Source organism: Rissa tridactyla, chromosome 21, assembly GCF_028500815.1.
Source record: "Rissa tridactyla isolate bRisTri1 chromosome 21, bRisTri1.patW.cur.20221130, whole genome shotgun sequence".
Classification (NCBI taxonomy): Eukaryota; Metazoa; Chordata; class Aves; order Charadriiformes; family Laridae; genus Rissa; species Rissa tridactyla.
In genome coordinates, this window is record NC_071486.1 from 7,385,967 (window position 1) to 7,412,230 (window position 26,264).

Genomic DNA, 26,264 nt, shown 5'->3' on the forward strand with positions numbered 1-26,264 from the left:
AGTCGCTTATTTCGGGTTATTTTTATTAGAAAGTTGTTTTAAATTCAAGACAGAAAAGGTGATAAAACGCCACTTCAGAACACGTTAGACGAAAGGGAAGTGAAAGCTGATTCAGCAACAGGGTAATTTGGGTTTTTTTTTCCTTGCAAAGAAAGCTGCTATAGAGGTAACTCTGCTACAGACTTTGCAGCACAAACCGATACGCCATTTCTGTCCAAAATCAGAATTCGTGCTATAGAAACAAATACGTTATATTGGAAGTGGTTTGTGTTTTGGAGAACCCAGCGTCTGGAGCACCATTAGAGAGGAAGAAGTAAGATTGAAAAGCTTTACTTATGTACGTTTTCTGTGACCAGCATCCCACGCTATTAATCAGTAGCCTCCAAAGGCTGTAAAATACAGCATTTGAAGGCTTAAGATAACTCAGTTTCTTTTTCAATACATACAAAATATATATATGAAAGGGGAGACCTTATCACCATGTTCCAGTATTTAAAGGGTGACGACAAAGAAGACAGAGACTCCCTTTTTACAAGCAGTCAGATGGAAAAGATGAGGGGTAGTGGGTTAACAAGTTACTGCAGGGGAGACTCCGACTGGACTCAAAAGGAAAATTTTTCACAATGAGAACAATCGGCCACAGGAATAATCTCCCAGGGAAGTGGTGGATTCCCCACCACTGGACACTTTAAGGATTCAGCTGGGCAGGGTGCTGCACCATCTTGTCTAGACTGCGCTTTTGCCATGAAAGGTTGGACCAGATGATCCAACCTAGTATTGTATGATTCTATGAAATTTATTTTGCTATAAAACTATCGCTTTCAGTATGAAGAAAAGTGAAATATGAAACTTCATTGTAGGTATATTACAGGGCTGTGCTTCATCAGCTCCTGTGCAATCTCTGCAAGACATCAAAACTGGTTGATGTTTTCCTGTAACAAATGAAGCTGCCACTAAAGTCAGTTACTTAGAAAAATTAGACAAGGGAAATGTGAATAATGATGTCTAGAGATGTAATAAGGGCATCAACAATTTACATCTTTATGCTTTAGAGCAAATGGTTTGACAGTAGAAGAAAACGTGAGAAATGTGCTTTCAGAATTATCACCTGGAGGGATTTGATCTTTTGTTACTTTCTTCTGAAACAGGTACAAGGGACAGGGCTAAATGGGTACTTCCGCTGACTTATATGGCAGTTATATGTCTATGTATCTGGTGCATACAAGCATTGGAGTTTGTTAATTAAATCCTGGCATGCAACTCTGGAGTGTGAACTGTATTTGAGGAAGTTTAGATACTGGTTTGGATTTAGTTTGCTTTAAAAAATCTTTCTTATTGAAGGCATATGGTGTAGTTGCTTGGAAATTATTTTGTACTGCTGACAAAAATCAAAGATTTTGCACTTTCAGGAGCTGAAATGAAAGAGCAGCAGCACAATAAACTGTGGGCACTATATATCCAGTTTTGATAGCCATAACCCTGCCTGTGACATTTGAACATTTTAAAAAGGGCTGCTCAAGCTAGTCAGTGGAAACTGGAGTTGTTAACTAGCTACGATCTAAAAGCAACAGGATCGAATTCTTACAGCTTTGACAGGGAAAGAACAGCTGTATTTTCTGTCCCTTAATGAGTTACAGAAGACTTTCAGTTACTAAGATGCACAGACAACTGCAAATATATTATGCACCTCACAACAGCAGACAACAGCAGGAAACAACAAAAGAGGCTGTATCTCTGGATTCTGTTACAGGTACTAGTAGATGCATAACATGTTGATTTCCAGCTTAAATTGTACCAATAACTTAGAGAACTAAACCAATAACTGGTATTACTCTGTTTCTGATATGCAAGTGCAGGTATCCCCTATACCTAAATAGTAGTAAACTCTAGAGTATAAGCAGTAGTTACGCTCAGAAAAACAAATGCACTGTTCAGAGGATTAAAAAAAAAAAAACAAACACAAACCCAAAATGCTTCAGCAGAAAGTTAGGTTGTTCAAGTCTGAACTTATAGAAGGTTTCTTTGTACCACTCTTCCCTGTTTTCATAAAGCACTTAGATGTTTTTGTACTTCTGGGGGAGTGGGGCACTGGGGAAGCCACAGAAGTTTCTGCAAGCTGCCTTTTAATTCAGTGCATCTCAATAGCAGGAGTGGGCATCTTCCAGCTTACTGAAGAAGCAGTAAACAAATAAAGTAGTAAACTCTGGTCCTATCACTACATTCTGGTGCTACAAATTTGAGGAATTAAAACCAATTATATTTAGATGTGTTTAAAATAATTAAAACGTTGTTATTACGAGGGGGTGTAACAGAAAGAAATAGCTTTATTTGAACTTAACTTCTGTCCCTGTAGGGCAATAATCTTGGAACCTGGACCACTGTCTTCCCTATTGTGCTATTTTTACTGGTTTTCATGGAAAGCTATCTTGCTTTGAATGGCAAAAATGACACTATGCACAGGTTTCTTCTTTCTGCCGGTATTAGCCGGTGAGAAAACACCCCAGTTGCACACTATCCCATTATCTGTTTAGAGCAGAACCAGTTGTAGGGACAGTTTCAAGTGTACCTGGGATCCAGGAAGCTGCTTTGCCTGTGTCAGTTTGCTGTGAGAAACTTACTTTCTTCATGTCAGCTTGAGACCCTCGGGGATTTGTTGCCAGTGTCATTCTCCCAGTTGAGCCTTTCCTAGGAGCAGACAGCACATGGGGGACCATTTTCTGGTCTGATGTTTGCAAAATAAGGTCCCAGGCCCTACTTTTACACGGCATCCATAGCTAATCAGCTGTGAACAGTGATACAAGCCTAACTCTTCTTTGGCATGCGATATAGTGTCTCCCTGTCAGCTGGGTGCCTGAAGCTAGGCCCAGAAAATGCTCAGTTGGTAGCTGCATACCCAGCATTTAGTGCACAGCTGTCTCAGTGTCACAGTTCGTGGTTGAACAATTTGAAGAAAGATTTATGTAAAAGACAGCAAGATGTGTCAATTAAATCGGACACATGAAACAGCAACACTATTTCCAATCCTGAATTAACAGAAAAGCCATGGGAGTTGGTCCTTCTGTGGGAAACGTGAGATAAGTATCCCGAGGGATGTATATTCCACACAAACACGTGCACTAGAATGCACACGTTTTCTGAAATCCCATTTCCATTTCAGTGGAATAAAGACCCTATAACTGGTAAATGCCAAGTCCTGTTAGACATCAGGGACCATTTCAATGAGCTGAACTTTTCCCCATCATGTATGGAACAACTGCATCAGAAATCTGAACTACTGATCATCAGAGAGACAGAGCTGCTGCGTGGATTTTGTTAGCAAAAAGCTGTTCTCTGAAATGGTGAATTATCTCGAGTAAGCCAAAAATTAAGAGATTCTGAGCCTTTGATGTAATTTATTTTCCCCTTCTGGGGACAATCTTTCTCCCTTCTAGGCTGCTTTAAAAAGAACATTCTCTTATGAATAAATATGACAAATAGAAAAATAAAAATATAGAAACAAACTATGTAAACGCAAGCCCTGAGGTATTTCAAGCACACAGTGTAATTTTTATACTTGACATGCAATCTAAAGGTGCCAGTAAGAAAATTTACTTTATGGCTCTAAAAACGTCCTGTCTTTCTTTCCTGCCTTACACCCACAAGAAAGGGTGAGAGGTTGAGGTAAGAGCCCCATAGAAGCTGTGATAGTCACAGAAGCAGAAACAGAGGATATTAAAGTGCTGCGTGTCGTTCCCTGACCATTTTCACTCTTTGGTTGGCTTCCGCATGCCAGTTAGATTCTACAGAGTATCTGACAAAGCTGCTGCTCTTCTGGATATCGGCTCCACTCCTGCGCCAGCACATATACCATATAGAGTGTTGCAGGATAAAGGGACTTCTGAATAAAGATTTTAGTGGCCCCTTTAACTCATAGATTTTTGTGTGTGTGTGTCTCAGGCTAGCTTGGGAAGCTTGAGCATGCTTTGCCCTGCAATTGCTCACAAATGACTGCCATCTTCCCACCTCTTTCCCCCTCTTCCCTTAGCCTGGATCTCCTTGGACATGTTTCCTCCCCCAGAGCTTTCTGCCTTTGCATGAAGGGTTCAGTCCTAAAAAAAAAAAAAAATAGTCCCTGCATGACAGTGAAGTCAATGGGTCTACTCACATAAATTAAAGTTTGCTAGAGCAGGCCCTGAGGCATTAAATAAAGTCCAATTTTATTAATTCTACTCTGTTTGGGCTTTGGAAAGAACAGTTACAAAATGGATCATGAGTCTTACTTTTTAAAATGGCACGTGTTCCTCTACTAACTCTTTGTAAACAGGGGCTCGATATGAAAGGGTTTCAAGCACTGTATACCTATGGGTGTGTGTACATTCTTGCATAGTGAGACTCTGGAAGAATATGCATGCAAACATGCACACACAACATATTCCATTTGCACATACTTACCTAAACAAGGTACTGCATATACAGATACCTGCTCATGTGCATATATTTGTAAGGAGAGATATGCATGTGCTTATCTGCATGTCTACATATGTATAAACTCATAATTGCACATACACAAACATTAAAAATCAAATTAGTGTTAGATGTACCTTTGCTTTTTTTTTTCATTAAAAAGGACATTTTAAACCCCTTTTTTGTTCACTTTTGTTTTACTGTAACTAATACAATTCACCTGCTCACCTAATGGGATATTTTCCTCTCAGTATGTTAAAACACTAATTAAAATGCATTACAGTTATTAAATTGGGTAGAAGAGCACTTCTTGTGAAGCTTAGTCTGGAAATCCTGGGACATAGTTGTGCAGTGAAAGTTTTAGATCATGTCTCTTGTGTTACGGATCGCACAGCACAGAACCATGCTGAATATCATGCCAAAGATCTAGAAGAGAAGGGAACCAATTTAGGGATCCACTTACAAAACAGTTATAAAATAGTCTGCATATCAGAACAATCTGAAAATAGTCTGCATATCAGAACAACCTGAAGGTTCTTACGGAAGCGTAGCAAGTGACTGCTTCCATCTACAAACCCCGAGACATCAGACAATTAACATAAAAGACATTTCACTGATACTCAAAGCCAAGGTTTAATCTGCTTACACTAGTTTCACTGTTCTTTGTTCTAAATGTTAAGGCCAGCATAGTAACCCCAACCGTTAATATTATTGACACAGATTTCACTGACATCAATAATTGTGATGACTGGTATTATGCCTAGGATTGCACCAAAAGGTTCTCAGTTTCAGAATGCTTCTACATGAAATATTGTATACGCATTTGAATAAGAGCAGAGAATGATCCCAGAGCAACCAGGTCTCTGGAACTGGTGCTGAGAATTGCGGTTTTACAGAGAAAGCTATGTTTTTAACAGATACTAGTCAAGACCAAGATTATGCATTGAATATAAAACTCGGTTCGTGATAGGGAATTAGTTAACTAGAGGGAATGTTAAAAGCAGAGAACAGTTGGTATTGCCAGAGTCTCCAGAAATTTCTTTTTTGCCACAGGCTGATCCTCCAAAGCAGTTAGCAGCTACCTCCTGATGCTTCATTGCTAATGATGGGAGATGAGCAATACTATCCGGCAGTTAAACCACTGAGTTCATATCCCCTCCCCACACACCTCCCTAAGGAAGAGGAGACAGGTGACCAGTCATACCCCATGAAGTGTCAGAAACAAGCACAGAAAAATGTACAGACGTGTTTCTGCTGCTTAAGAGGTTATAGCTTCTTAACTTCTGCTGTATCTGAGGTGGGATGCCATAGAAGAGATGTTCATATTTTTAGTGTATCCTTGTTGAGCAGAGAGGTTATTGGAATTCTGTCCCACCCATAGTGCTTTGCTGTATTTTTGAGTACACGTTCATGTTTTATAAAAATCATAGGATTCTTTAATCCCCTTTACCCATGACACAGTTTCTATTACATACATAAACCTTTCATCTGCTCCTAAGTGCCCGCATAAGTCCATGAACCTCCTGCTCTTCAGAGCAGCTAAAAGGGGTATTTCTTTACTAATATTCTGGCTCCTCATACTTCTTCAGACTGCTGCGGGTTTCTGAATCTGAAGGAAGTCATGGGACACGCATGCTGGAAAATGCTTTCTGTTAAAGCCTGTGTTTGATACAGACTGCCTGCTCCTGCTATATTCTTGCAGCAGGGTGACATCTATTGGTCACAGCTCTGTCATGAAGGAGCAGACCTTGGGAATGCAGCAATGCACACTTGTGGGAGAAGGTGGACTGTAAGAAATGTTATCCATGCTTTGATGACATAATTCAATAAACAGCTGCCTGTAACTAGGTGCTACGTTTTGAGGAAAGAAATACTGTTCTGAAAACTGTGCAGTTTAAATCCTGTTCCGTTAAGAAAATACGTATTGATCACTGGAATCTGTGACCTGGAAAACCTGTTTATCCTTCACATTGAACCAATGGTACAACCAGCATTTTCCAGGAAAGCCATTTCTATACAAAGGGTAGGTACTCTCTATTCCTTATGAAATCTAAGGAATGGGTCCTCAGAGGGCTTAAAGCATCAGCCTGCAGCTGTTTTGGAATAGATGAAATGCTGCTACAGCCTTTTGCTTTTCAGTTTGGTTCATGTGAACTCCCCTTTCCTACTATTACAACAAAATAAGTTTACCATTGGATACTTTGGACACTGTCTAAGGACACAAAATAAACTGGTAAAACAAAGTCACGCAAGTGTGCTTGCACCAATGTGGGCAATTCCCAGAGAGAAGACACACTGCAAGCGATAAGAGTAGCTGCACCTCTGAGGAATCTCACCAGCTGCTGCAAAATACCTTCCACAAAGCTTTGAGTAAGGGGCAGGGTACTGGGCTCAAATATACATTTGAGAGTGAGAACATGGATTTACTCACTGTGGTGCCAGCAATTGCAATTCCAACAATTCCAACTAAATGCAGATTAGCATCAATTATGTTCTGGATTTCAACCAGGCAGTTCTATTTAAAACAAAATGGAAAGATTTTTACTCCTAAAAAATATACTCCAACCGACTCTGTCAGCTGCTCTCACTAAACAACACATAAACATGAAAAATATTATTGCAGTCACTGTCCTGATTCTTGCATCTATGCCTTGTGTTTTGTTTCACAGCATATTCCCTTTTCTAGTGAGACATGTGGACGTCTTGCCTGTACAGGCTGACACATACAAGTCATTTGCTTACAATCAGTTTTCCGTAAATTTAAAACCCTTTATGTGACAGGCCATGCTAAATTAAGACGTTTGGCCCTTCAGATTGACATCGTACTCACAAGCAGATTCCACAAATGTCAGAAATAACAGCATCCTTCTTAACACCAACAGAGTTTCTAGTCAGGAATCCCCATGCATGATTAAAGCAGGCACTTGCCAAAATTCAGCTTTCAGGGGGCTTTTCATTTAGGACTCCTGTTCTGCTACCTCCTTTCCACTTTTCTTCTCAGATGATGTAATATCGTCTCAGCTACCAAGGTAGGCTACAAGCAGGCTTCAGAAATGTGGGCTGGGCATGTTCAGTATGATCTCCAACTTAGTTCTGCCTCCACTCTGCTCCATTTCATATGGAATTTCATGCCGGAATTTGCAAGGTAAAAAGAAAGTTCTTCCTTTCTTTTACTTCTAGAATGTGTCCAATTTTACTAAACTATTGACATGAAAAAGTGATTAGAACAACCAGAACAGAGGACACTTGCCTTCTGAGTATTCTCTGGACAGGGTAATCCCATTTGTTGTTCCGTATTACCTTTACCACAGCATTGGAGCTAAATGAGAGAGAGAGATCAAGAGTCAAAGAAGGGTAAACCATAGACTTCTTTCATACTGAAAGTGAGACAATAAATAACTAAAAAAAAAAGAAACAATACAGATCAAGTAATAAATTTATTCCCTGTATTAACTGCTACCTCTGGCAGAGTTCCAACTGCGTGGGCCAGAATTCTCAAAAATCAGTTTCAGTTGTCTGAAGCCATAGCAAACAGATAGATTTGTATTAACAGCAACATCCAGAAGCAATTTTTATCACCGTATCTCATAACAAAGCAAACAAGTGGATTTTGGAAAAGCAGATCCGTGGCTTACAAGGAAACCAGAGTTGTTAAGGGGAGAAAGCAGAAAGTTCAAATAGTGCATACAGAATTACGGGCAACACACAAAAGCTACACCAGAGCATGCTAGAATCTTTATTTCTGACAAAACATAGTGCGGGGTTTGGAGACAGTAATAAATCAGAGTGTTTCAGAGGGTTTGTTTTTCCTTTTTGCCTATCTCCCACAAAATGCTTGGAATTCCTCTTGGGGTCAGAAATAACAGCTATGGGAGAAGGACAAAAGGGTCTGAGGTTGTGAAATGTTTCTTCTAAAGAACGTGGGAATGCTGTAAGGAGCAGCAAAGCTTGGGCTTGATCTCTGTGGGAGGCAGTGTAGATACAGGATGGACACAAATAGGATTCAGGAAGTCACAGGTGGTAATTCTGATTCAGACACTAAATTTTTGGGTGTCCTGAACGGAGTCACACGTGCTTTTGGTTTTTTACCTACTTGGCTCAGACAGCAACAGGATCTACCATAATATAGGTCCTGGGACATGGGTCACATTTTTTTCTCTGACAAATGCGGAGAGATTCAGACCTTTCCATCTCTCACTGCATTTATAAGTATTTATTCTTGGATTTTAATATCCAAAAGGGCCATAACAGTCCTGTCTTCTGCTCAACAAAGACGAGAAGCATCAGCTGAAATTTAAAAGCCTGGGCATTTTCACTTTAAAAGGTAGGGATCATTTGGGATCAGAATTCGGACAGATCCATCAGGAAAACAGGTTGTGAGCCTCTGGCCGCATTTTAAGTAACGCTCAGTTCTATTCTTTCATACCTCAGCGCAAGGTGTTCTGATTTTTAAAGAGCAACGTGACAGTAAAGTAGTAGTGCAAGTTATTAACGCTCAGGAGGACTACTCACGGCCACGTGGTAGTGATAGATAGTGCTGTTGACCTTCCCCACTGGGTTTTTCATATAGTCGTCATAAATGTCTTCATAGATTTTCTGGGCTTCCTGTATCGCCTGCAGAAATCAGACTTTCCAAGTGAGTGGCAAGTAAGTCTCACCCCAAATCCAGTGCAGACTTCCAGCTTGTGTCATCAACCTCCAGAGCAGAAAATTATGCCTGGTAAACTGAGGTACCATGATTGGAAAGATAGGTTTTGTGGCCTGATGGCATTCAGAGGAACTCTGTGTGGGTCAAAATGTACATATGCTGTATTCTGTGTTTTGGTTAAACACTGTTAGTTGGAGAAATTCAGTGCTTTTTTCCCAAGCAATACCCTCTTGTATAGTTCTACTTGATGTTCCTTGTAGATGTAAGGTTGAACCACACCTACAGATTTTCTTTAATAGAGAGGGGCAAGACCTGCATGCCATTCTGGACTTGTGATAACACAAGCTCTCATTGACTCCAAATAAGAATGTCAGAGAGTCTTCCTGGGAAAAGTCTTCTGGAGACTTTTCCTATGCAAGAGCCAGACAGTAGGTCAGTTGGCATTGGAATCCATAGCTGCCCCATTACTACATTAGAAGTTGCTTGCTACTTACCACTTTCTTGCCTATAAAGGCAAATACTCCAGCAGTAATCTCAGCTGCAAATATCACCAACAAGCAAGCAAAGAACTGCAGAGGAAGAAGAGAATCTCATATTAATATACTTCGCACAATTCTGCTTGATATGGACTGCCAGTCAGTCCCTCATCCTTGCCCAGGCCTCAGCAGCCCACACAGTAACTGAAAGAAAGCTGGTAAGCAGGGTCTGTAACAAGGGTGTCAAGTCAGATTTGTTGTAATATGGAAACAGAGGTGGGAATGGCAAAGATGTGGCTCAGATGGTAGCTTCAGAAAAGACAGAAGGTAATTCCAGGAAGTATATCACATTAGACAAGCAACGGAACTTCTTCATGTGTGGAAGCTCTGCAATAGCACGGTGGCTAGGGATGCTAGATTAGCCAGTAAAAGGACATAAGACATTTCATGTCTTGGACAGCAAAGATCTTTCCACTAATGACACAAAGCATAAGCTTTTGAATTATTTTCCTGCACAGCCCAGGCCCTTGAAACCTTTTACTTACTGCTCCAATTAAGCACTGAGATTCCCGCGCTGCTCCACAGCACCCAAAAAATCCAACTGTGGTCATGAGAGCCCCTGCTCCCACCAATACATAGAGTCCTATGAAAAATCAGAATCAGACAAGAATTTAAGAAGGTTTCTCTTCCCAAAGTCTGATACCTATTTTGTCAAACCCACACATTTGCAAGAAACAATGGTCTCTGGCTCTCACAAAGGATACCTGTTACACAGAAAAGTTGCTCTCGCCACAAAAGGAGACCAATGATTTATTCAGATTTCTTGGAGAATCTCATGAAGACAAATGAGAAGATTTACACCTCCCAAGTTTCCTGTCCCAAGGGCAGCTCAGTCCAGGAGGAACATACACCGTACCATCCAGAACCACCTTACAACTCTTCAGTGAGAAATGTAAGGCAAAACCCAACATTGCTAGAGGGCTTATTTCTGTGAAACCTGGGGCTGGAAATGTGCTGTACTGCTATGTAGAGGTAGAACTTAAAACAGCTGCCTGGCAGCTATGCTCTATCAATTGCCTGGCAGTACATAAAAAAGGACATTTTAAGATCTTCAGGAAAGGTACAGGCACTACAGTGTCATGTTCCTCTGAAATCAGTGCTTTGGCTGCAGAAAAAGCTGATTGCTGTTGGAAAGAAGAGGATGACTGGGGAAACCCCTTGAAAGCTGTTAGAGGAAGTGAATGAAACAATGAATTTGCACCCTCTGGCAAAATAATGAGTGGGAAGAACAGCGTGGGGGAGGTTGTAAGCTCAGCCATGGTCCTGAGCTTGGTTACTGCAGAGAATGGAAGCTGGTCTACATTTCAGTTATTTGGAGCGTGGCATCTTCTTTCTATGATAAGTGGCTGCTTTACTGCCTCCTGGGCAGGCATATTCCAGCGTCATTACTTTACATTTTTTTCCCTCCACATACTGATGCAAGTGTCAGAATACGAGATATCAGCAGCTTTTAAAGGCTACTGTTATCAGTGCGTTATGCTTTGGAGTAGAGCTGTCTGAAAATGGAAAGAATCACAAAACCAGACAAATCACATCAGATGTTACAAGAAGGTGATTCTGTGTGAAAGGAGTAGTGTCTTAAGACCTAGAGGCCAAGACCCTTGCATGCATGGCCTACAAAAAGCATCTCATGATGCGCGCTGCCTTCATCTGAACTGTGGGATCCCCTCCCACCACTTCATTTCAATAGGCAGAATCAGAGTGGCTCTACAGCAGATGGTGGCCACTCTGCGTTGCCTTCATGTTCTGGACATTCACAGTTAAGTGTTACACAGCTACTGAATTCATTTAGGGAACTTGAGGCTACTGGCACAAGGAGTTATTTGTGTGTAGACAAATTTAATAACATAAAGAAAGAACAGCAAATAGTGGATCATCAGACTAAGGGGATAATGAAGCAATCTGGGGATGAGACTGCAAGCAAAGCCCAAGCTGAGACAAGTACGCAACACTGGAGCTGTCAGTATAGCCCCATACATAGCTAACAATCGAGGACCCTAGCTATGTTCAGAACTTGACAGGACAAAAACTGTAGAGGTAAGGGGAATCACATTCCTCTCTGCCACCTGTAAAACTGCTAGAGATAATCACATTCAACAGGCTTTTTTTTTTTTTATGGGCTTTATCTAGGACAAAAGGAAACCAGAGCATAGGATTCTGCTTTTCTCACTTGTAAAGTTGCATGCTTGATCTGTTCTTAGGCAATGTATCTGTTCATGTGCTGCGTCAGTTCCTTTCAGACCACAACAACTGTGTTTATGCCTTGTCTCCGGGTACCATGTCAGCCAAAGTACAACGGGCTCAGTGCATGGCCGTGTAAATCTAGTCTTTGTCTTGTGTGGGCAGCGTGGAGGACCGGCAGAAATCTGCAATGACAATCCACTGCTAGAAAAACCAGCATCATTTCCCTCATGCCGTTATGAGGGGATAGTGGAGCTACAGACTGTGCACACTAGAGGGCACAGCGAGCCTTGCTCCCAGCTTTGACTACGCAAACTTTCAATGAGAAAGTTTAGTATTTTCAGTTACCAATTTAAACATTGTTTTAAAATCTGACCCAAATCTTTAGGGTTAATCTTTAGCTGCTGGCATTTACTGTTAGCAGGCCTTGCGTAACGTAGACTAGAAAGCCTAACAAGTTACAGTTTGCAATGATTGCTAGGAAAATGAAAAAACAATCAATCAATCAATCAATATATGAGTGCAGAGCATCTAGCTACTCTGCCACACAGATGCAGCCTGCTTGGGGGAGGCAAACTCCTGCCTGCTGCCCGTTCATTGGCACATCCCTGTCCAGTCACTGCATATTGAGCAGATATCTATCCCAGCTATTGTGATCCTTCTCCCCTCCTTCCTTCTTGCCCCGGTACCTTTCTTGTGCTAAGGGTTGCTGCTGAGGAACATATTCTGCTAAATATCATTAAAACAATTATAATTAATATAGCTTTGCCAGGTCTGTGATGCCAGATATGTGCGATTTGCTGCTCATCGTGCTGGCAGTTCGTATTCTGTATTTTCTAGATTTTTAGTATTCAGCATCTTGTGATTTACTAGGACTGAGCATTCATGAAGCTAATGCTTGTACACGTATTCACAACGCAGTGGTTTTTACTGAGGGAGGGATACACAAAGATATGTATGGCTCAGGACTAAAGGTCAGCCCCTCGTGGAAGATGAACTGGAAAAGACAAAAAACTTCTCTCAGGCGCAGAACCTGCTGTTCAACTGCCAAACACCAAGACTGCCATTTTCTGAGATCTCCATGGTAGCAAACAGAGTGTGTAATTACAAAGATGCTTCCTGGACCCTTTTCTGCATGTCACTCCCACCTCCAGTCCCTGTAATTACTTATCAGAGAACTTAGCAGAGAGACTTTTTGATTAAGAAGGCTGGAAAAAAGTCTTCCCATTTCTGTTTGTTTCTTCCAGCTAGCAAAGACAAAGCTCTCTGAGGCTCAGGGGTGAGACCACTTTCAGGAATTTGGATTTGCTTTTGTCTGAGAAACAGACTTAACATTTCACTTGCATGACTCACAGCTAAACCGCTACCTCAATCAGAACTTCCCTTTTAAGGCGTGTTACAGGAAGAACTCACACCACTCACTGAGCAAAGCGGAGCTTGCTGTGCGTCTGGCCCCACAGCTGAGCCAGCCGAGAGTTTAAAAACACCTTCTTCCATCTTCTGTTCGGGAGAGTTCATTCCAGACTTTGTCCTTTCTCAGCCTGGGACTGGTAGTTGCTGATACTCAGAGAGCTATTTCTAGATGGAAAATAATGACGACACTTAAAAAAAATTCCACAAAGCTAAAGATGTTTTTACTCGTCTGCTATATATACGCATACCTAGTCGTTCACACAGGAATGAGACGCTTAAAGAGTAGCTTGGAAAAAATTCAAAGGGACCAGGTTACTTCTCAGCTTGCAGTGTGAGGTTTCCTAGCGCCCAGATCCAGGTGTGCTCAACTGGAAGATGATTTCCAGGAAGGGTATCAAAGCAACAGATTCAGAAACATCCTGATGGTATAGGAGCTAGTATTTCTTTTCCTAGTGGGCTATACGCAGCAATGCAGGCACGTTTCTCTTACCTAGAGACATCATGCACTAATAGCCACCAAGTTGGCCCAGTTAGGATCAGCAAAGCAGACAAATCCAGGAATTTGGTGGTGTTAATGTCATACATTGCTATGCAATAGTATCATGTGTCAGAAGGATCTAAGCTTCACTAAACCCTGTTCCTTTCAAAAAAGCAGGATGGAAAGCAAAGCCTTAATCAGCTTCTATTCATAAGCACTTCCATTGTAAAATACAAAGCCTTGGCATGGCCTCCAATTTGGCACAGCAGAGAAACAGAAAAACCTCTAAGTTTACAGTCACAAAATGGAATACACTTGATAGCTAGAAACACTGACACAAAAAAACTTCACCACAAAATTCAGCATGGCGAAAAGAAATGTGCAAGTCAGGTCAAGGTAGAGAGCTTATTTCAGTGAATGGAAAATTTTGAGAAGACTGTCTAGCTGCCGCTTCTTATGCAGCAGAAGTAAAAAAGTACAAGGTAGAAAGGAAGCAAATGTTTGTGGCCTGTGTGAAATTTTTCCTCTTATCTCTTCTTGCCTCTGCTCATTTCCGTATTCCTAGTTTTGTCACTTTGATCTGTGTCTGCTAATGAAGAGGAGAGAGGGTTTGAAAACTAACTAGTCTCAGAGTTCGTTGGCAGCACACGGCCCACACAGGAGCAGACAACGGATGAAGAGAGAATACTGGGAACAGGCACACTGCTACGGCATAAAGGAGGGCAAGCACTGGACCTAATGGCAGAAACCTGTCATCTGTGTGACTGCCCACAACTTAGGAATACTTATTGCACCTGCCTGCAGGACCCACAAAGCCAAGTCACTCTCAGCCCCTGTACACAAGGGGATGAAGAGGCGCATTCCAAAGAATTAAAAGCCCTGTGCAAAACGCAGCAGAAAATTGCTTGATCTGAGCAGATGCAGCCAGGACACCAGTGACTATGAGGGGTAGTGGAGGAGGTTTGGGCTTCTTTGTAAACACAAGAGGATGAAAAACAAGGTGTCATAGGACTGGATTTGTTTTTGACGGAGCCTATTCTTTTGACATTTTTTGTGGGGAAATACTCTGGTCTCGGGGTGTTGGGTTTTCACGTTGGTTTTTTTTTTTTTCTGTTTTAGCTGGGCTAAAACACTTCCGCACACAAACATGCACATTTTTATAAGCTGTGAAGGGAAATCAACACTTCTGCTTTTAGCAGTAAGTCAAGTGATAACAGAGAGTGTAAGAGGGGGGGAACCCCATACATCAGCCGTATTTTAATTTCACAAAGAAAATGTTGGAAAGCAGTAGCTTTTCTATATACTTGTTTTTTTGATTCATCCCATGGGAAAAATCAGTATTTCCTGAAAGGAAAATATCTGATGGGGGCATTCCCTGTGAAAATTCCACCAGGAGAGAGTCACATTTTCTTGCAGACTCTGCTTTGCAATTACAAGGAGAATTAAAAAGTTACCTGGCAACCTCAGAGCAACCTATGGCTCCCAATAGTGAAGAATGGCAAGTCCATAACTCAGTAGAGATCTCTAGATTGGCATCTATGTTTATAAATGACAGAGTTCTTCCATAAGCCTTCCCCTGAGTAGGAGCACAGTGGATCTGCAAGTGTGAAGAAGCACCTCAAGAAGGGTAAAGGGTATTCTGTGTGTCATTTCTGGATGAATGAGACCTTTGTAACTAGCAGTGAATACAGAATTTCATCATTTTAGACCAAGAAGAAAAGGATGGAATTTTATAGCTGCTGACTGCAGTATGTGTTTATTTGTATCAAAAGCGAGGGAGGCATCAGCGTCGTTTTTAGAAAAATGGTGAATGAAATCTGCAGGACGATCTGCAGGAGCAATTTAAAAAAGCTCTCAAGGTAACATGCAAATCTATGCATAACTAATCTGAAAGGAAAAGTCACCAGTTCTTTAGTCTGTCACATGGCACTTGGACAGAGCAACAGCTGTGTCCTGGAGCCAGCATCCCTCTGTGCTCCCGTTGCACAGCGTAGCGTGACTGGCAGAAGTGCGTACTACCAATGTTTATGAACAGAAAGAAACATTACAACACAAACCAGGCCGGTAGGAACCAACTAATGTGAACATTAAAACAATTCGTATTTCAGAGCAGCTGGCTACCCAGGCTAGTAGAGATCTAATTTCAGAGTCTGGAATAGAACCCACTCCCAGAGTTCTTGGGGGTTTCTTTTTGGTGTGTGTTTGTTTTGTTTTGTTTTCCAAAAATCTTACTGACAGCTTCGAGATAGGAATCCCCGTCTAGAGCCTACTGCAAAGAGCAGGAGCAGACAGACGTACCCTGGCTGGCTGGCTGGCTTTTTTTCACATGGACTTCTTGTTTACCTGGCTGCTATGGTCACTTTCCATTTTAAATAATCCTACTTTTCTTTTTTTGGGCTGAGTAACTAATACTGAACAAACCGCCAACTGTTCATACTCCGCTGAGAAAACAAGCAGCTCTGTTGTTGGTATAAGGTATAAGGGATCCAGAGGCAGTGATGACAGGAGTCCTAGAATCCAGACCTGACTTGGACAGATTTTCCTGACGTTGTATGTGTGTTACGGTCTGGGAGGGAGATGTGCTCCTCCACAGAAGGACTGAGGCTCTCGAGCCCTCAGTAGGGCACCAAGGAACCTGTAGTGCAAATGCACTATTGGAAAAGATGAGAAACACATGTAGGAGTTGGAAATAACAGGCCAGACAGGGACAGCTGTGTATGCTGCACATGGTAGCAAAGTCAGTTTCTGACACAGGCCCATTACTAGAGATTACCATTTTTGTGTTAATAGATTTTTAGTGTATTTAGGTGTAAAATGCATTTACAAAACTGGAGAGGAGAGCAGAGTCCTCTGAAGGAAGATGCATTTCTGAAGAATTGGAACATACCCTTCATTTGAGCATAATGCACAGACATAATTACATGTCTTGTGTGAATTCAACAGGTGTTTTGTGGTTAATCTTCCTGGAACCACAAAAGCATGACAGATACCAGCCAGTCTGTAGGCATCTGCTCATGCACAAATCCTGACTTTCAGTTTAAAGCAAGCTCGCTGTAATGTAACGTCCCAGTCCACTGCCTCCCCCATCCCACAGAATACCAGCACTTGTTACATCGCTTGCTCACATGCATCTCACCACCCTAAATAATGATGTCCCAAATTCACGCAAGCCAACATGTCAGCTATCGCCTTCTCAGTAGTCTCCAATGCCTCTGTCGATATCTACTTCACCCTACACCAAACTTCACCAAAGTCAGATGTAATCAACATACCTGTATTAGGCGGATCTGTACTATCACGGTTGAACTTCACAGAATCCTGTGGCAATGGATTCTACAATTTAATGACGTGAATAGTGTGAAAAACTTCCTAGTATGGAAGTCGTTTATAGTGCATAGTATGATAATAACATTGTCAAAGTTCTTAGTACTTTTTAGAGTTTTATTACATCTTTTTTGACCAGAACCATAGACAGCATTCAAGACACTGAGTACACTGCAAATTTACACAATGACATCAAAATTTTTCATTTGGATTCTCATTTCCTTTCTTAAGACATTTACATGCCTTTTTGACTGCAACTAAGCAAGGCGCTTTTGTCAAGAGCAACTGACAGTAAGTCTAAGATTAGGTTCCTGTGTGGCTATAGCTAATTTAAAGTCTGTCAGTGTTTATACTGTTTGGATTGTGTTACCGCTTGTGTCACTTTGCTTTACTGTTATTGTATTTCATCCAACTTTTTAATACTCACTCATTTGGTATTCTGAAATCCTCTCACAATTCTCTGTAATCCTCTCTAGATTAGGACACCCGCAAAAATCCTGTGTGTGTGCATACATTTCCATGCAGATATCAACAACAGTTACATGCTTCTAATGCTTAAATGCACAGGCTCCGAGCCACCCAAAACACAAAAGAGAAAATGGCCGTAATGCACTCACAGAAATGTGCAGCCCCCACAGTAGCAAACGTGAGGACTCTGCAGGTGGCTGTCTTGACCCACCCAAGTGCTGGAACAAAACAAGCCAACTCAATCAGAACCCTCTCTGCAGATGCTTTTGAAGTGACACACCCCAAAAAGGAGGTAAAGGCTTTTTTGTTGCTGTTTTATTTTTTCCTCTTAACAGCTTCATAGGGGACAGTCCCATTGTATTGCCAGTGCTGTCAGAATGAAACAACACAGGACATTTCCCTTGGGTTATATTGGTTTGGTTCTTCTTCTAGAAGCCGCTTTAGAGACTGTCATCCAGAGCAGAGCTAGTTCTTTTAAAGAGGGTATGTATGAAGAACAAAGCATGTAACTGAAAAAGCCTGAGCGTTCCTGGTGTTTAGCATGCTGCTGCAGCAAGAGGAAGCATCTTGATGTCTTTCTGCTTCATGCAGGACCAGTGACGGGTTTATCCCCAGTCACCCAGGTCACTTGCTGCAGGCGGCTCTTTCTGGAACAGTAGAAGTCTTGAGCCTGTGGTGCTGGGCAGATATGACTGCTTGATCGCTCGCGTGCTTGGTGAGCGGCGTTGTCTGAGCTCAGCGTTCACAGCACTGCCACCGCAGGCACCGGGAGGTTGTGGCTGCCCAGCGGAAGGAGAGGAGGGTGCATCGAAGAAGGAAATGGCGTAATGGTTGGTTCAGCTGCTGTTGCTGCGTGGAACTGGTGAGCTTTTAGATAGCCACACACAAAGAGAGCAGGGTGGGTTTACCCAGGAGGACGGTTTAACAGGCAAAAAGCACAAAATGCATTATCATGCTTAAGTGATTAATTAAAAAAACCAACCAAACAAAAAAAGCCTCCTGAATCTCAGCATATTGCAAATATAAAACAGGCAACCTGAGCTAGATGGACAGATTATTCCATTAGGCTTAACTAGCTTGTTTTGTCAGAATTCTAACTTTGTGGTGGCCTTGCCTTTACTCTGCCAGGTGGGATACTGTCTCTGAGGACTTTTGAACAACTTTCATTTTGAGTAAGGTTTTTTTTTTTCGGGGGTGGTGTCGTATTTTTTAAGCAGATTTCTAGTCCAGCAGCTTTCATTTTCCACTCAGGGCCAGTAACAGCCTTTTTTAAACCACTTACTCAACTGCAGAAGAGGAGACCTGCACACAAGGTGATAGGAAGAAAAAAAAAGTTCATTGCTTAAGTCTTAAGTACAGACTAAAAGCCGCTAGAATACACATGATGACAGGACCGTTTGATGCTCCTCTTGTGCTATTACATCTCTACACAGAGGCTCCTTTGCCAATAGCTCTCATTTTAAAGGCTGATAGAGTTTGAGAGGCTATGGATTTTGGAGAGAAAATACTGTTGACTAAGGGTATAGTGTTTGACTCCAAAATACATGAATAGAACTAGAATAAAATAAGGCATAGGAGCAGAGAACTACAGTTTACATGGATTTAACTGCTGGCCAACTCATATTTGTACGGGCACCCACTACTATGGGGAAAAACTACTAATATCCTTCAGCTCCAGACATGACTTCATATCCTAAGGCATTCACCATCTAACTGTACCTTTCAAAGCCAGAATGAGCACTCATGCTCTCACAGACCCCAGGAAAAAAGCCATAGCCACCCTGAAGCTTTTATCTACAACTGGTTTGGCCCTGATGAATGCCTGGACCACAGATTGGATCCTGGAAGTGGAGCAAAGAGGATGTAACATCGCACAAAGTTTGTGAGCTCTGGCTGTGCAGGAGAAGTAAAGTGCTGCCGGTTATGAGAAAGAGTCATCCATATTGATTCATTCACATTCATCAGTTTGTGTTGCCATTCCTGCTGGGGCTTGTTGAGTACACCTCATTTTTATTGCTGCTGGCAGTGATGTGACCCTCTGCACTTCATTTATTAGGGATACAGAGAGTTTGTCCTCCACGTTGCCCAGGGAACCAGAACAGACTTTCCATCCACCAAAAGCAAAGGGGGAAGAATAGATGTCTTGAACTGACCCTTAAAAAGTCCTTGTGTTGGTTTTTACTTCACGAATGCTCAGCTTGCACTCAGCAGGCACTTTGTCTTCACTTCTGAGCTTTAGGTATTTTTATATTTAAGGACAGCAGTACTACAGAGAATTAGTTAAGGACCAATTAATTATGAGACAGCAATGCTGACATCTTGGGTTCACACAAGCATCTCTCTTTTCCTTCTGATTGTTGCAGACTTTCCTGCTCAGTAAAAAACTTGCCAGAGTCTTGATACAGGAGTTTTAAGAAGGATGAGCAAATTGAGGGAATTCTCTTTATTCTACAGATCTTTTCCCCATTTGGTCAGTACAGTGTCACAGACAACTCAAGTAAAAGCTGTAACTAACCAGCTATTGACCTTTGCTGAAATTATCTTCCTTCCTTCTTTCTTTTCTTTCTTTCTTTCTTTCTTTCTTTCTTTCTTTCTTTCTTTCTTTCTTTCTTTCTTTCTTTCTTTCTTTCTCTCTTTCTCTCTTTCTCTCTTTCTCTCTTTCTCTCTTTCTCTCTTTCTCTCTTTCTCTCTTTCTCTCTCTCTCCTTCTTTCCTTCTTTCCTTCTTTCCTTCTTTCCTTCCTTCTTTCCTTTCTTTCTTTCCTTCTTTCCTTTCTTTCTTTCCTTCTTTCCTTTCTTTCTTTCCTCCTTTCTTTCCTTCTGTCCTTCCTTCCTTCCTCCTTTCTTTCTTTCTTCCTTTCTCTCTTTCTCCCTTTATTTTCCTTTCTTTCTCTTTCTTTTTTTTTTTCCTCTCAAGTACAGCTAAGAGGAATATATGAAATCTACCGGAGCTGAACTGCAATAGAACAGGAAAGCTACAGTTTTGCCTCACCACTTGAAGCACAGGCACAAAAGACGCACTGTGAGATGGAGTAACATAAAAATATTGTCGTGCTTGCCACTGCAGGGGGAACTCCAAAAGTTGGGGAGCTGCAGAGAGAGAATGTTCAATTTTAGGAGGCTGCTCCAGTGTAAGCTACATCTGATAAAGTGGATGGAGACTGCATGGGTCAGAGTTCCAATTCCAACCTTTTAGGTAGGTTAAAAAACTGCAAGCTGCAGTGGGGAATATGGATCACGGAACACAAAACCACAAGCAACAGAAAACTAAGAACACATACGTGCTTGACCTCAGCACTGCTGCCTGTAAGTTGCTCTCAAACCAACAAAAACATTTCAGTGGCTGGAAAAGATGAACAGGCCTGGTTGCCAAGTTGTGGCCTGAACTATTCCAGGGGGCAGAAAAGACAGCTGGTAAAGAACAAGACTATTTAAGGAGACTCATTCTGGCCTAATGGAAAATGCAAGGATATAATTATCAATTATTTTAAACTAAAACAACATTTCAGATCCAGGAAAAAGACCATCACAAAGAAGCACAAGAGAGACGCTGGTTAGATTCAGCTGGTGGCTCAATCCAGGTACAAAAAGAGCAGAATGTGCTGCTCTTTAGAAGCAAGAAAATGAGATTTTTTTCCACAAGATGGTGATTCTGGAGTGCTTCAAGCTACAAAGCAAACTCTGAATACAGCTGCAGTGTTGCTCCAAGCACTGACACAAAGCTGATCTAATCACAGGGGGCTTAGGTTATCACACGGCAGCCCCAAAAGTGGTCAGTGGAACAGAGCTAAAGCAATTATTTTTAAATATATATATATATATGGCCGTATGTTTATATCTCCAAGTCATACTGATGATCTGCTTTCTCTTTCAGCCCTCTGGGCAGCTGCTCCTTGTGTGCTGCACAGCGTTCCATATTAAGAATTCCTATGCAAAATTCTGGCTGTCACCCAGAATGCAAACACAGAACAAACACACAAAGCCAAATAAACAGCACTCCTACAGTCTCTGTGAGAAGGGACCAATACACAACTGTCAGGAGGGACTCAGAGCTGAAATCTCCTAGAGAGGTAAAGCTCGTGAGCATGTCCATCAAGTGCAGCCTTGTGTGCTGCAAAAAACCCCACTAGTTACTGAACTTACCACCATTCTTTTACCGCTGTCTTAGTCACAGATTGTTAACAGCCTCAAACTAATGAATGGCTGCCCCATCAGATGCTCAGAAGTCACAACAGCATTTAACACGATTTGTAATAAGGGAGAGCAGCAGAAATTATTTTTGTTTTTCTTTAACAGGAATGCTCCATTCCAAGCACAATCCCTATTACAAAAAAGGGCCAAAACTTTCCTTTAGAATTCAGTCAAAACTGCAAGTTTAAAAGAATTCTCAGCATATTTATGTCCTGTTCCTTAGTTCTTTGTCTGCTAGCAGGACATATACAGCATACAGCTCTATAAATACATGTGACAGCCTATAGCTGAATGTCACGGTATGTGATGGAACCTTTACAAGAACGTTCCCCAGGAGTTCCCAAAATTAACAACTCTGAACAGCTTTTGTAATTCTTATTCAGGACTGAGGCAGATTAAATCTTTTAGAGATTTAAATACATGTGCACCAAAGAACATCTTGTTTGCACAGCGTTTCGGCCTGCACTGCAAAGCTGTGAAATGACTGTGGTGCTCATTCACATCACAGGATGTATTACTTTCTAGCTTCCAACAAACCAGCAGTACTTGATTTTGAAGGGCAGAACATCCTTCTGTCTTCTTCAGTCTCCTGGGTCAAATATAAGTGGATGAGGCAGGGAAGAGTTCCAAGATACAGCATAGGAAATTCAGCAGGTATAAACTGCATCTGGAAATTAAGTTGGTGATCTAATATGCTGCTGACATAGCAGCTCAAATGTTAGAGAAAAAGTAAATCATACCTCCTGACTCTCTGTGTCAGTGGAGGTGCTACAGAGTATTTTACAGTAACCCTCAGGTCCCAATCAAATCCTCATCTGAATGGTTTTATTCAGCCTCATAAACTCCCACAGAAACTTTGCTGGACGTAACGTTCTACCCCTCTCTTCCCACAGTACTATACAGTCAGCTCTGTGCCTCTAGCCTGGTTGCAAACATTAAACAAGCTTGGGGTTAGGACTGTGGTGTATCAGAGCCAAGGTCTCCTCTAAGAGAACCGTGGTATTTCAAATAACTGCGCAGCCCAGGCAATATTCCTGTGATGGGTAACTGACTGCTACAGGACATCTCGGGTCAACTTCCACTCCTGGCCACCCTGTCAGAATGGCTTGATGGACAAGGCAGGGCTGGGTACTCATTCACACTTGGCATTTGTAGACGGCAAAAATGTTTCCAACAATTGGATTTTATTGAGTGAGTCCATCTCCAGGGGTGATATATTAAAACAGAAAAAAATCTGACTTTTCTGGTGTAAAGTCATGTTATGATTGACAATGGACAGAGAAATGCAATTGCTGGCAGTCCTAGGCAGCTGCTATTTAAGCATGTCTATAGACATGTAATACAGGTGGCGTTTGCAGAAAACCCAACTGGAAATCCTAGGGAGAAAAAAAATTATCTTAAATGCCTAAAATTACAGATGACTGATACCATTCAGTGGGCTTGGGGAACTAGATGATTCCTGTCTAGACTGGAGAAACAGTCCTTGAGATGACTGAACACTGTGTGTAGTTTTACTTTTCAGCTGTGGAAGGATTTGCTCTGGTACTTGAAGTCCCACTGAGGGCCCCTGTGTGCAGACACAGGGAGAACTGGTGAGCAAAAGTCTTACTGCTGCATCGATATAGGAAACGTTCAGAAGTGACACTGCTGCTTTGTTGGCTAGCAGCTGCACAGAAAACTCTGGAAGGATATATTGGTGAGCCCCACGTTCCAGGGGTCTCTGACCCATCTCAGCTCTTATTCTGACGGTATTAGCACAATTCACTTAGGATGTGTGAGGACTGGATCAAATCTGAGAGAAGAGCTCAGTTAGGCCTAAGGAAGTTGATGCCAAGCAGAGAAAGGATTAAAGCCATCATGCACATGACACACAGCACCAGAATGTCCAGTTTTGTGTAGTTCAGCACAGGAATTGCTGGCCTTCATATAATTCAATGCATAAAGTTTGTCACATGCCCCAGGATGAAACTAAAGCTAACGGCTACTGTCATCACAGGCACTTTAACTTACCCATGAAGAAATACTCTGGAGACTTTTTGTCTGAAGCAAAGTCTGCCATAACCCCACCAAACCGCAGCCATAGACCAAAGGCAATGACAGCCAATCCTGCCACCTGGAAGATAAACAGACCAGTCAATACTTTAGTAACAATTAGGTGGAGCGCATCAAAGAGGTGTCATGGGCACCTTATGCTTTCTTGAAATCCCACGGCTCAGGATTGCACTGTCAGAAAATTCAGGAAGGCCATTCATGTATTGCAGGTCCAGCTCCAGTGTCACAGGATGTATGGTGCTGTAGAGATACCCGCTGGACCTCTAAATCATCATACCAAACTGCAGGAGACCATCTGCCGTTTCAGAGTTGCTGCTGCTGCTCAGTTGTAAAAAGGGTTCTGTTTAGAGGCTTACCAGAAAGAGAGGCTTGTATTGTTCTTAGGGATGTGCTGAAGTTAAGCGTGTTTGGACTATGACAGGGCATTTTTCTGTAAATTACCATGACACCCCCTACCAGAACCAGGAGAGAAAAGGATTATTACAGTGTAGAGTATCTTGGATCACAGAAATTACTAACAGACAAGTGATGGATGCTGTCAAATGCAAGGCAAAATTCCCTTTAATGTGAACGAGACTGGATCAAAAAGGAGCATCAAGGCATGTTTGAGGGGAAAGATCTACAGACAGTGGTCTCGGACCTACCGCATGCCAGACCCCTTTATAAGCCTACCATGCAAGGGTGTGTGTCCCGGCAGGCAGCTTCAGCATCCTGCAGGACCAGGCACAGTGCTCTGCTGCCGTTCTGACGGAGGCCAGGGCCTGGGTCTGTAGCAACTGTGCAACCTGAACAAGGTTCACAAAACACCAGCTGCTTACCACATCCTCGGCAGCCTGGCGTGGTGCTTTTTAATCTGTCCTGTTACTGCCTGGCACTTGGTTCATCTGGCATAGCTATGGCAAGCCCAGAAAGCAGGCGAGGATACGGCTGAAGAGCTTGGGATCACAGCTGTCCTCACAGAAGCGTCACGGCACAGAGTGTGAGGGTGCCCTGCCACCCTGCTCACAGCATTCGAACCACCCTGCTTGCTGGCATGGGCTCAGCGTTCCGCCTGCCAGAGCACACTCGGGCCACCTCCCGTCAGCCCATGAGTGCCTCTGGTAGTTGGGGTGTGTGAAATGAATGCCCCCAGTCCGGCAGAGGAGATGGTTTCTTCCACCTCAGTGAAAAGGCAGATAATTGTCACTTTTGTGAAACAACATAACGCAAAGCTTTGTCCTTCAACTGAGTTGCAGCTGCAGCTGGGCAGCATCACTCTGCTCCTGCAGCTTGAGCACAGCAGCACTCTGTACCCGGAGCTTGCAGTGCTGTCACCAAGAGGGGAAAGCATTTGGTTTAACTGTGTTTCAAGCATAAAGGAGACAAAAGCCCAAAACTGCTTGCTCCAGAGAGGCTGAACAGGATTATTTTGTGACTTTTTTAAAACAAAACTGTGAATCATAAAGAAAGAAAAAGACATTTAAGAAGATAACATTGCTAATTGTTTTCCAGTGTGAAAAAACTGGAAAGCTATTGAAGGGAGAACACAGTGTGAGGGAAAGAAAGAAAAAAGAAAACTTTAATTTAATTGTGCTATGGAACTGTGAGACTATTAAAAAGGTGCAATGAGGAGAGGATGGACATAGCATTCTCTAAATCTCTGGAGGGTTCTGCAGTAGACACTGTTCATTGTCATGTTAGGGTGGCTTTCAGCAAAGCAAGTGCAAATGATGCAAGGACTTTCTCTTAGGATGAACTTGTAAAAGCAGCAGCTGTTGTCTCACTATTTGAAAATTACATTATTAAAAAGCATCGTGATGCTGTGAAGAAGTGTTCCACAGCAATACGCTGCATGAAGTGCTGGGAGAACCTCTCACAGCCTCCGTTGTTTGAAGTTTTATGCTTGTTGCAGAAATGGTCACTACTTTAAATTGCCGGTTAAGAAAGAGGTTGTCTTTTCTCAGCGATGTCATCTTATACCAAGCACGTACTTTCCCGGGGAGAGCTCTGTCGTTGTAGCAGCGAGCGAGCCTCGGGAGCGCTGCCGGGCTCTGGGGCAAGGCGGACAGGGGCAGCCCGTCCTGCGCCGCTCCCCCGAGGGACGCGCCGCCCCCGCCCGCGCTGCCCGGCCGCCTCCGCGGGGACCGGCGGCGGCGGCGGACCCGGGGCGCCCGCGGCAGGTGCCGCCGGCGGCCTGTCCCGTCCCGTCCCGTCCCGCCCCGCCCCGCCCGCCCGTCCCGGCGCTCACCCAGAAGGTCAGGTTGAAGATGAACAGCAGGATCTTGATGCAGCGCATCCCCCCGCGCCCCGTGCCCATGGCGGGCGCCGGCTCCGGCAGCAGCTCCCGAGGCGGCTCGGCCCGACTCGCCGGCGGCTCCGGGCGGGGCGGGGCGCGGGGCGGCGCCGGGAGGCAGGTGCAGGGCCGGGCGCGGCGGGGGCCGGGCCGGGGCGGCGCTGCTCGGGCGGCCCCGCCGAGCGGGACCCGCCCGGGGCGGCGGGGAGGTGCCCGGAGCGGTGCCCGGAGCGGGGGGTGGCGGGGAGGTGCCCGGCGGA

The 26,264-nt window shown here is 43.0% G+C and overlaps 1 protein-coding gene across 2 annotated transcripts; it reads right to left on the reverse strand.

Moving 5' to 3' along the window:
- Nucleotides 1-7: 7 nt before the first annotated feature.
- Nucleotides 8-26,085, reverse strand: TSPAN2 (tetraspanin 2). Of its 2 annotated transcripts, XM_054181097.1 has the most exons (8): nucleotides 25,960-26,085; nucleotides 23,691-23,793; nucleotides 10,113-10,210; nucleotides 9,586-9,660; nucleotides 8,956-9,057; nucleotides 7,694-7,762; nucleotides 6,875-6,958; nucleotides 8-4,869 (listed from the first exon to the last, which is right to left on the reverse strand). In XM_054181097.1, exons 1-8 carry the CDS (start codon nucleotides 26,026-26,028, stop codon nucleotides 4,804-4,806), a joined length of 666 nt encoding a protein of 221 aa, XP_054037072.1. In that variant the 5' UTR covers nucleotides 26,029-26,085; the 3' UTR covers nucleotides 8-4,803. The 2 variants fall into 2 exon arrangements, with proteins under 2 accessions (XP_054037072.1, XP_054037071.1); XM_054181096.1 differs by lacking the exon at nucleotides 8-4,869 and having other exon boundaries at nucleotides 4,880-6,958.
- Nucleotides 26,086-26,264: the final 179 nt, after the last annotated feature.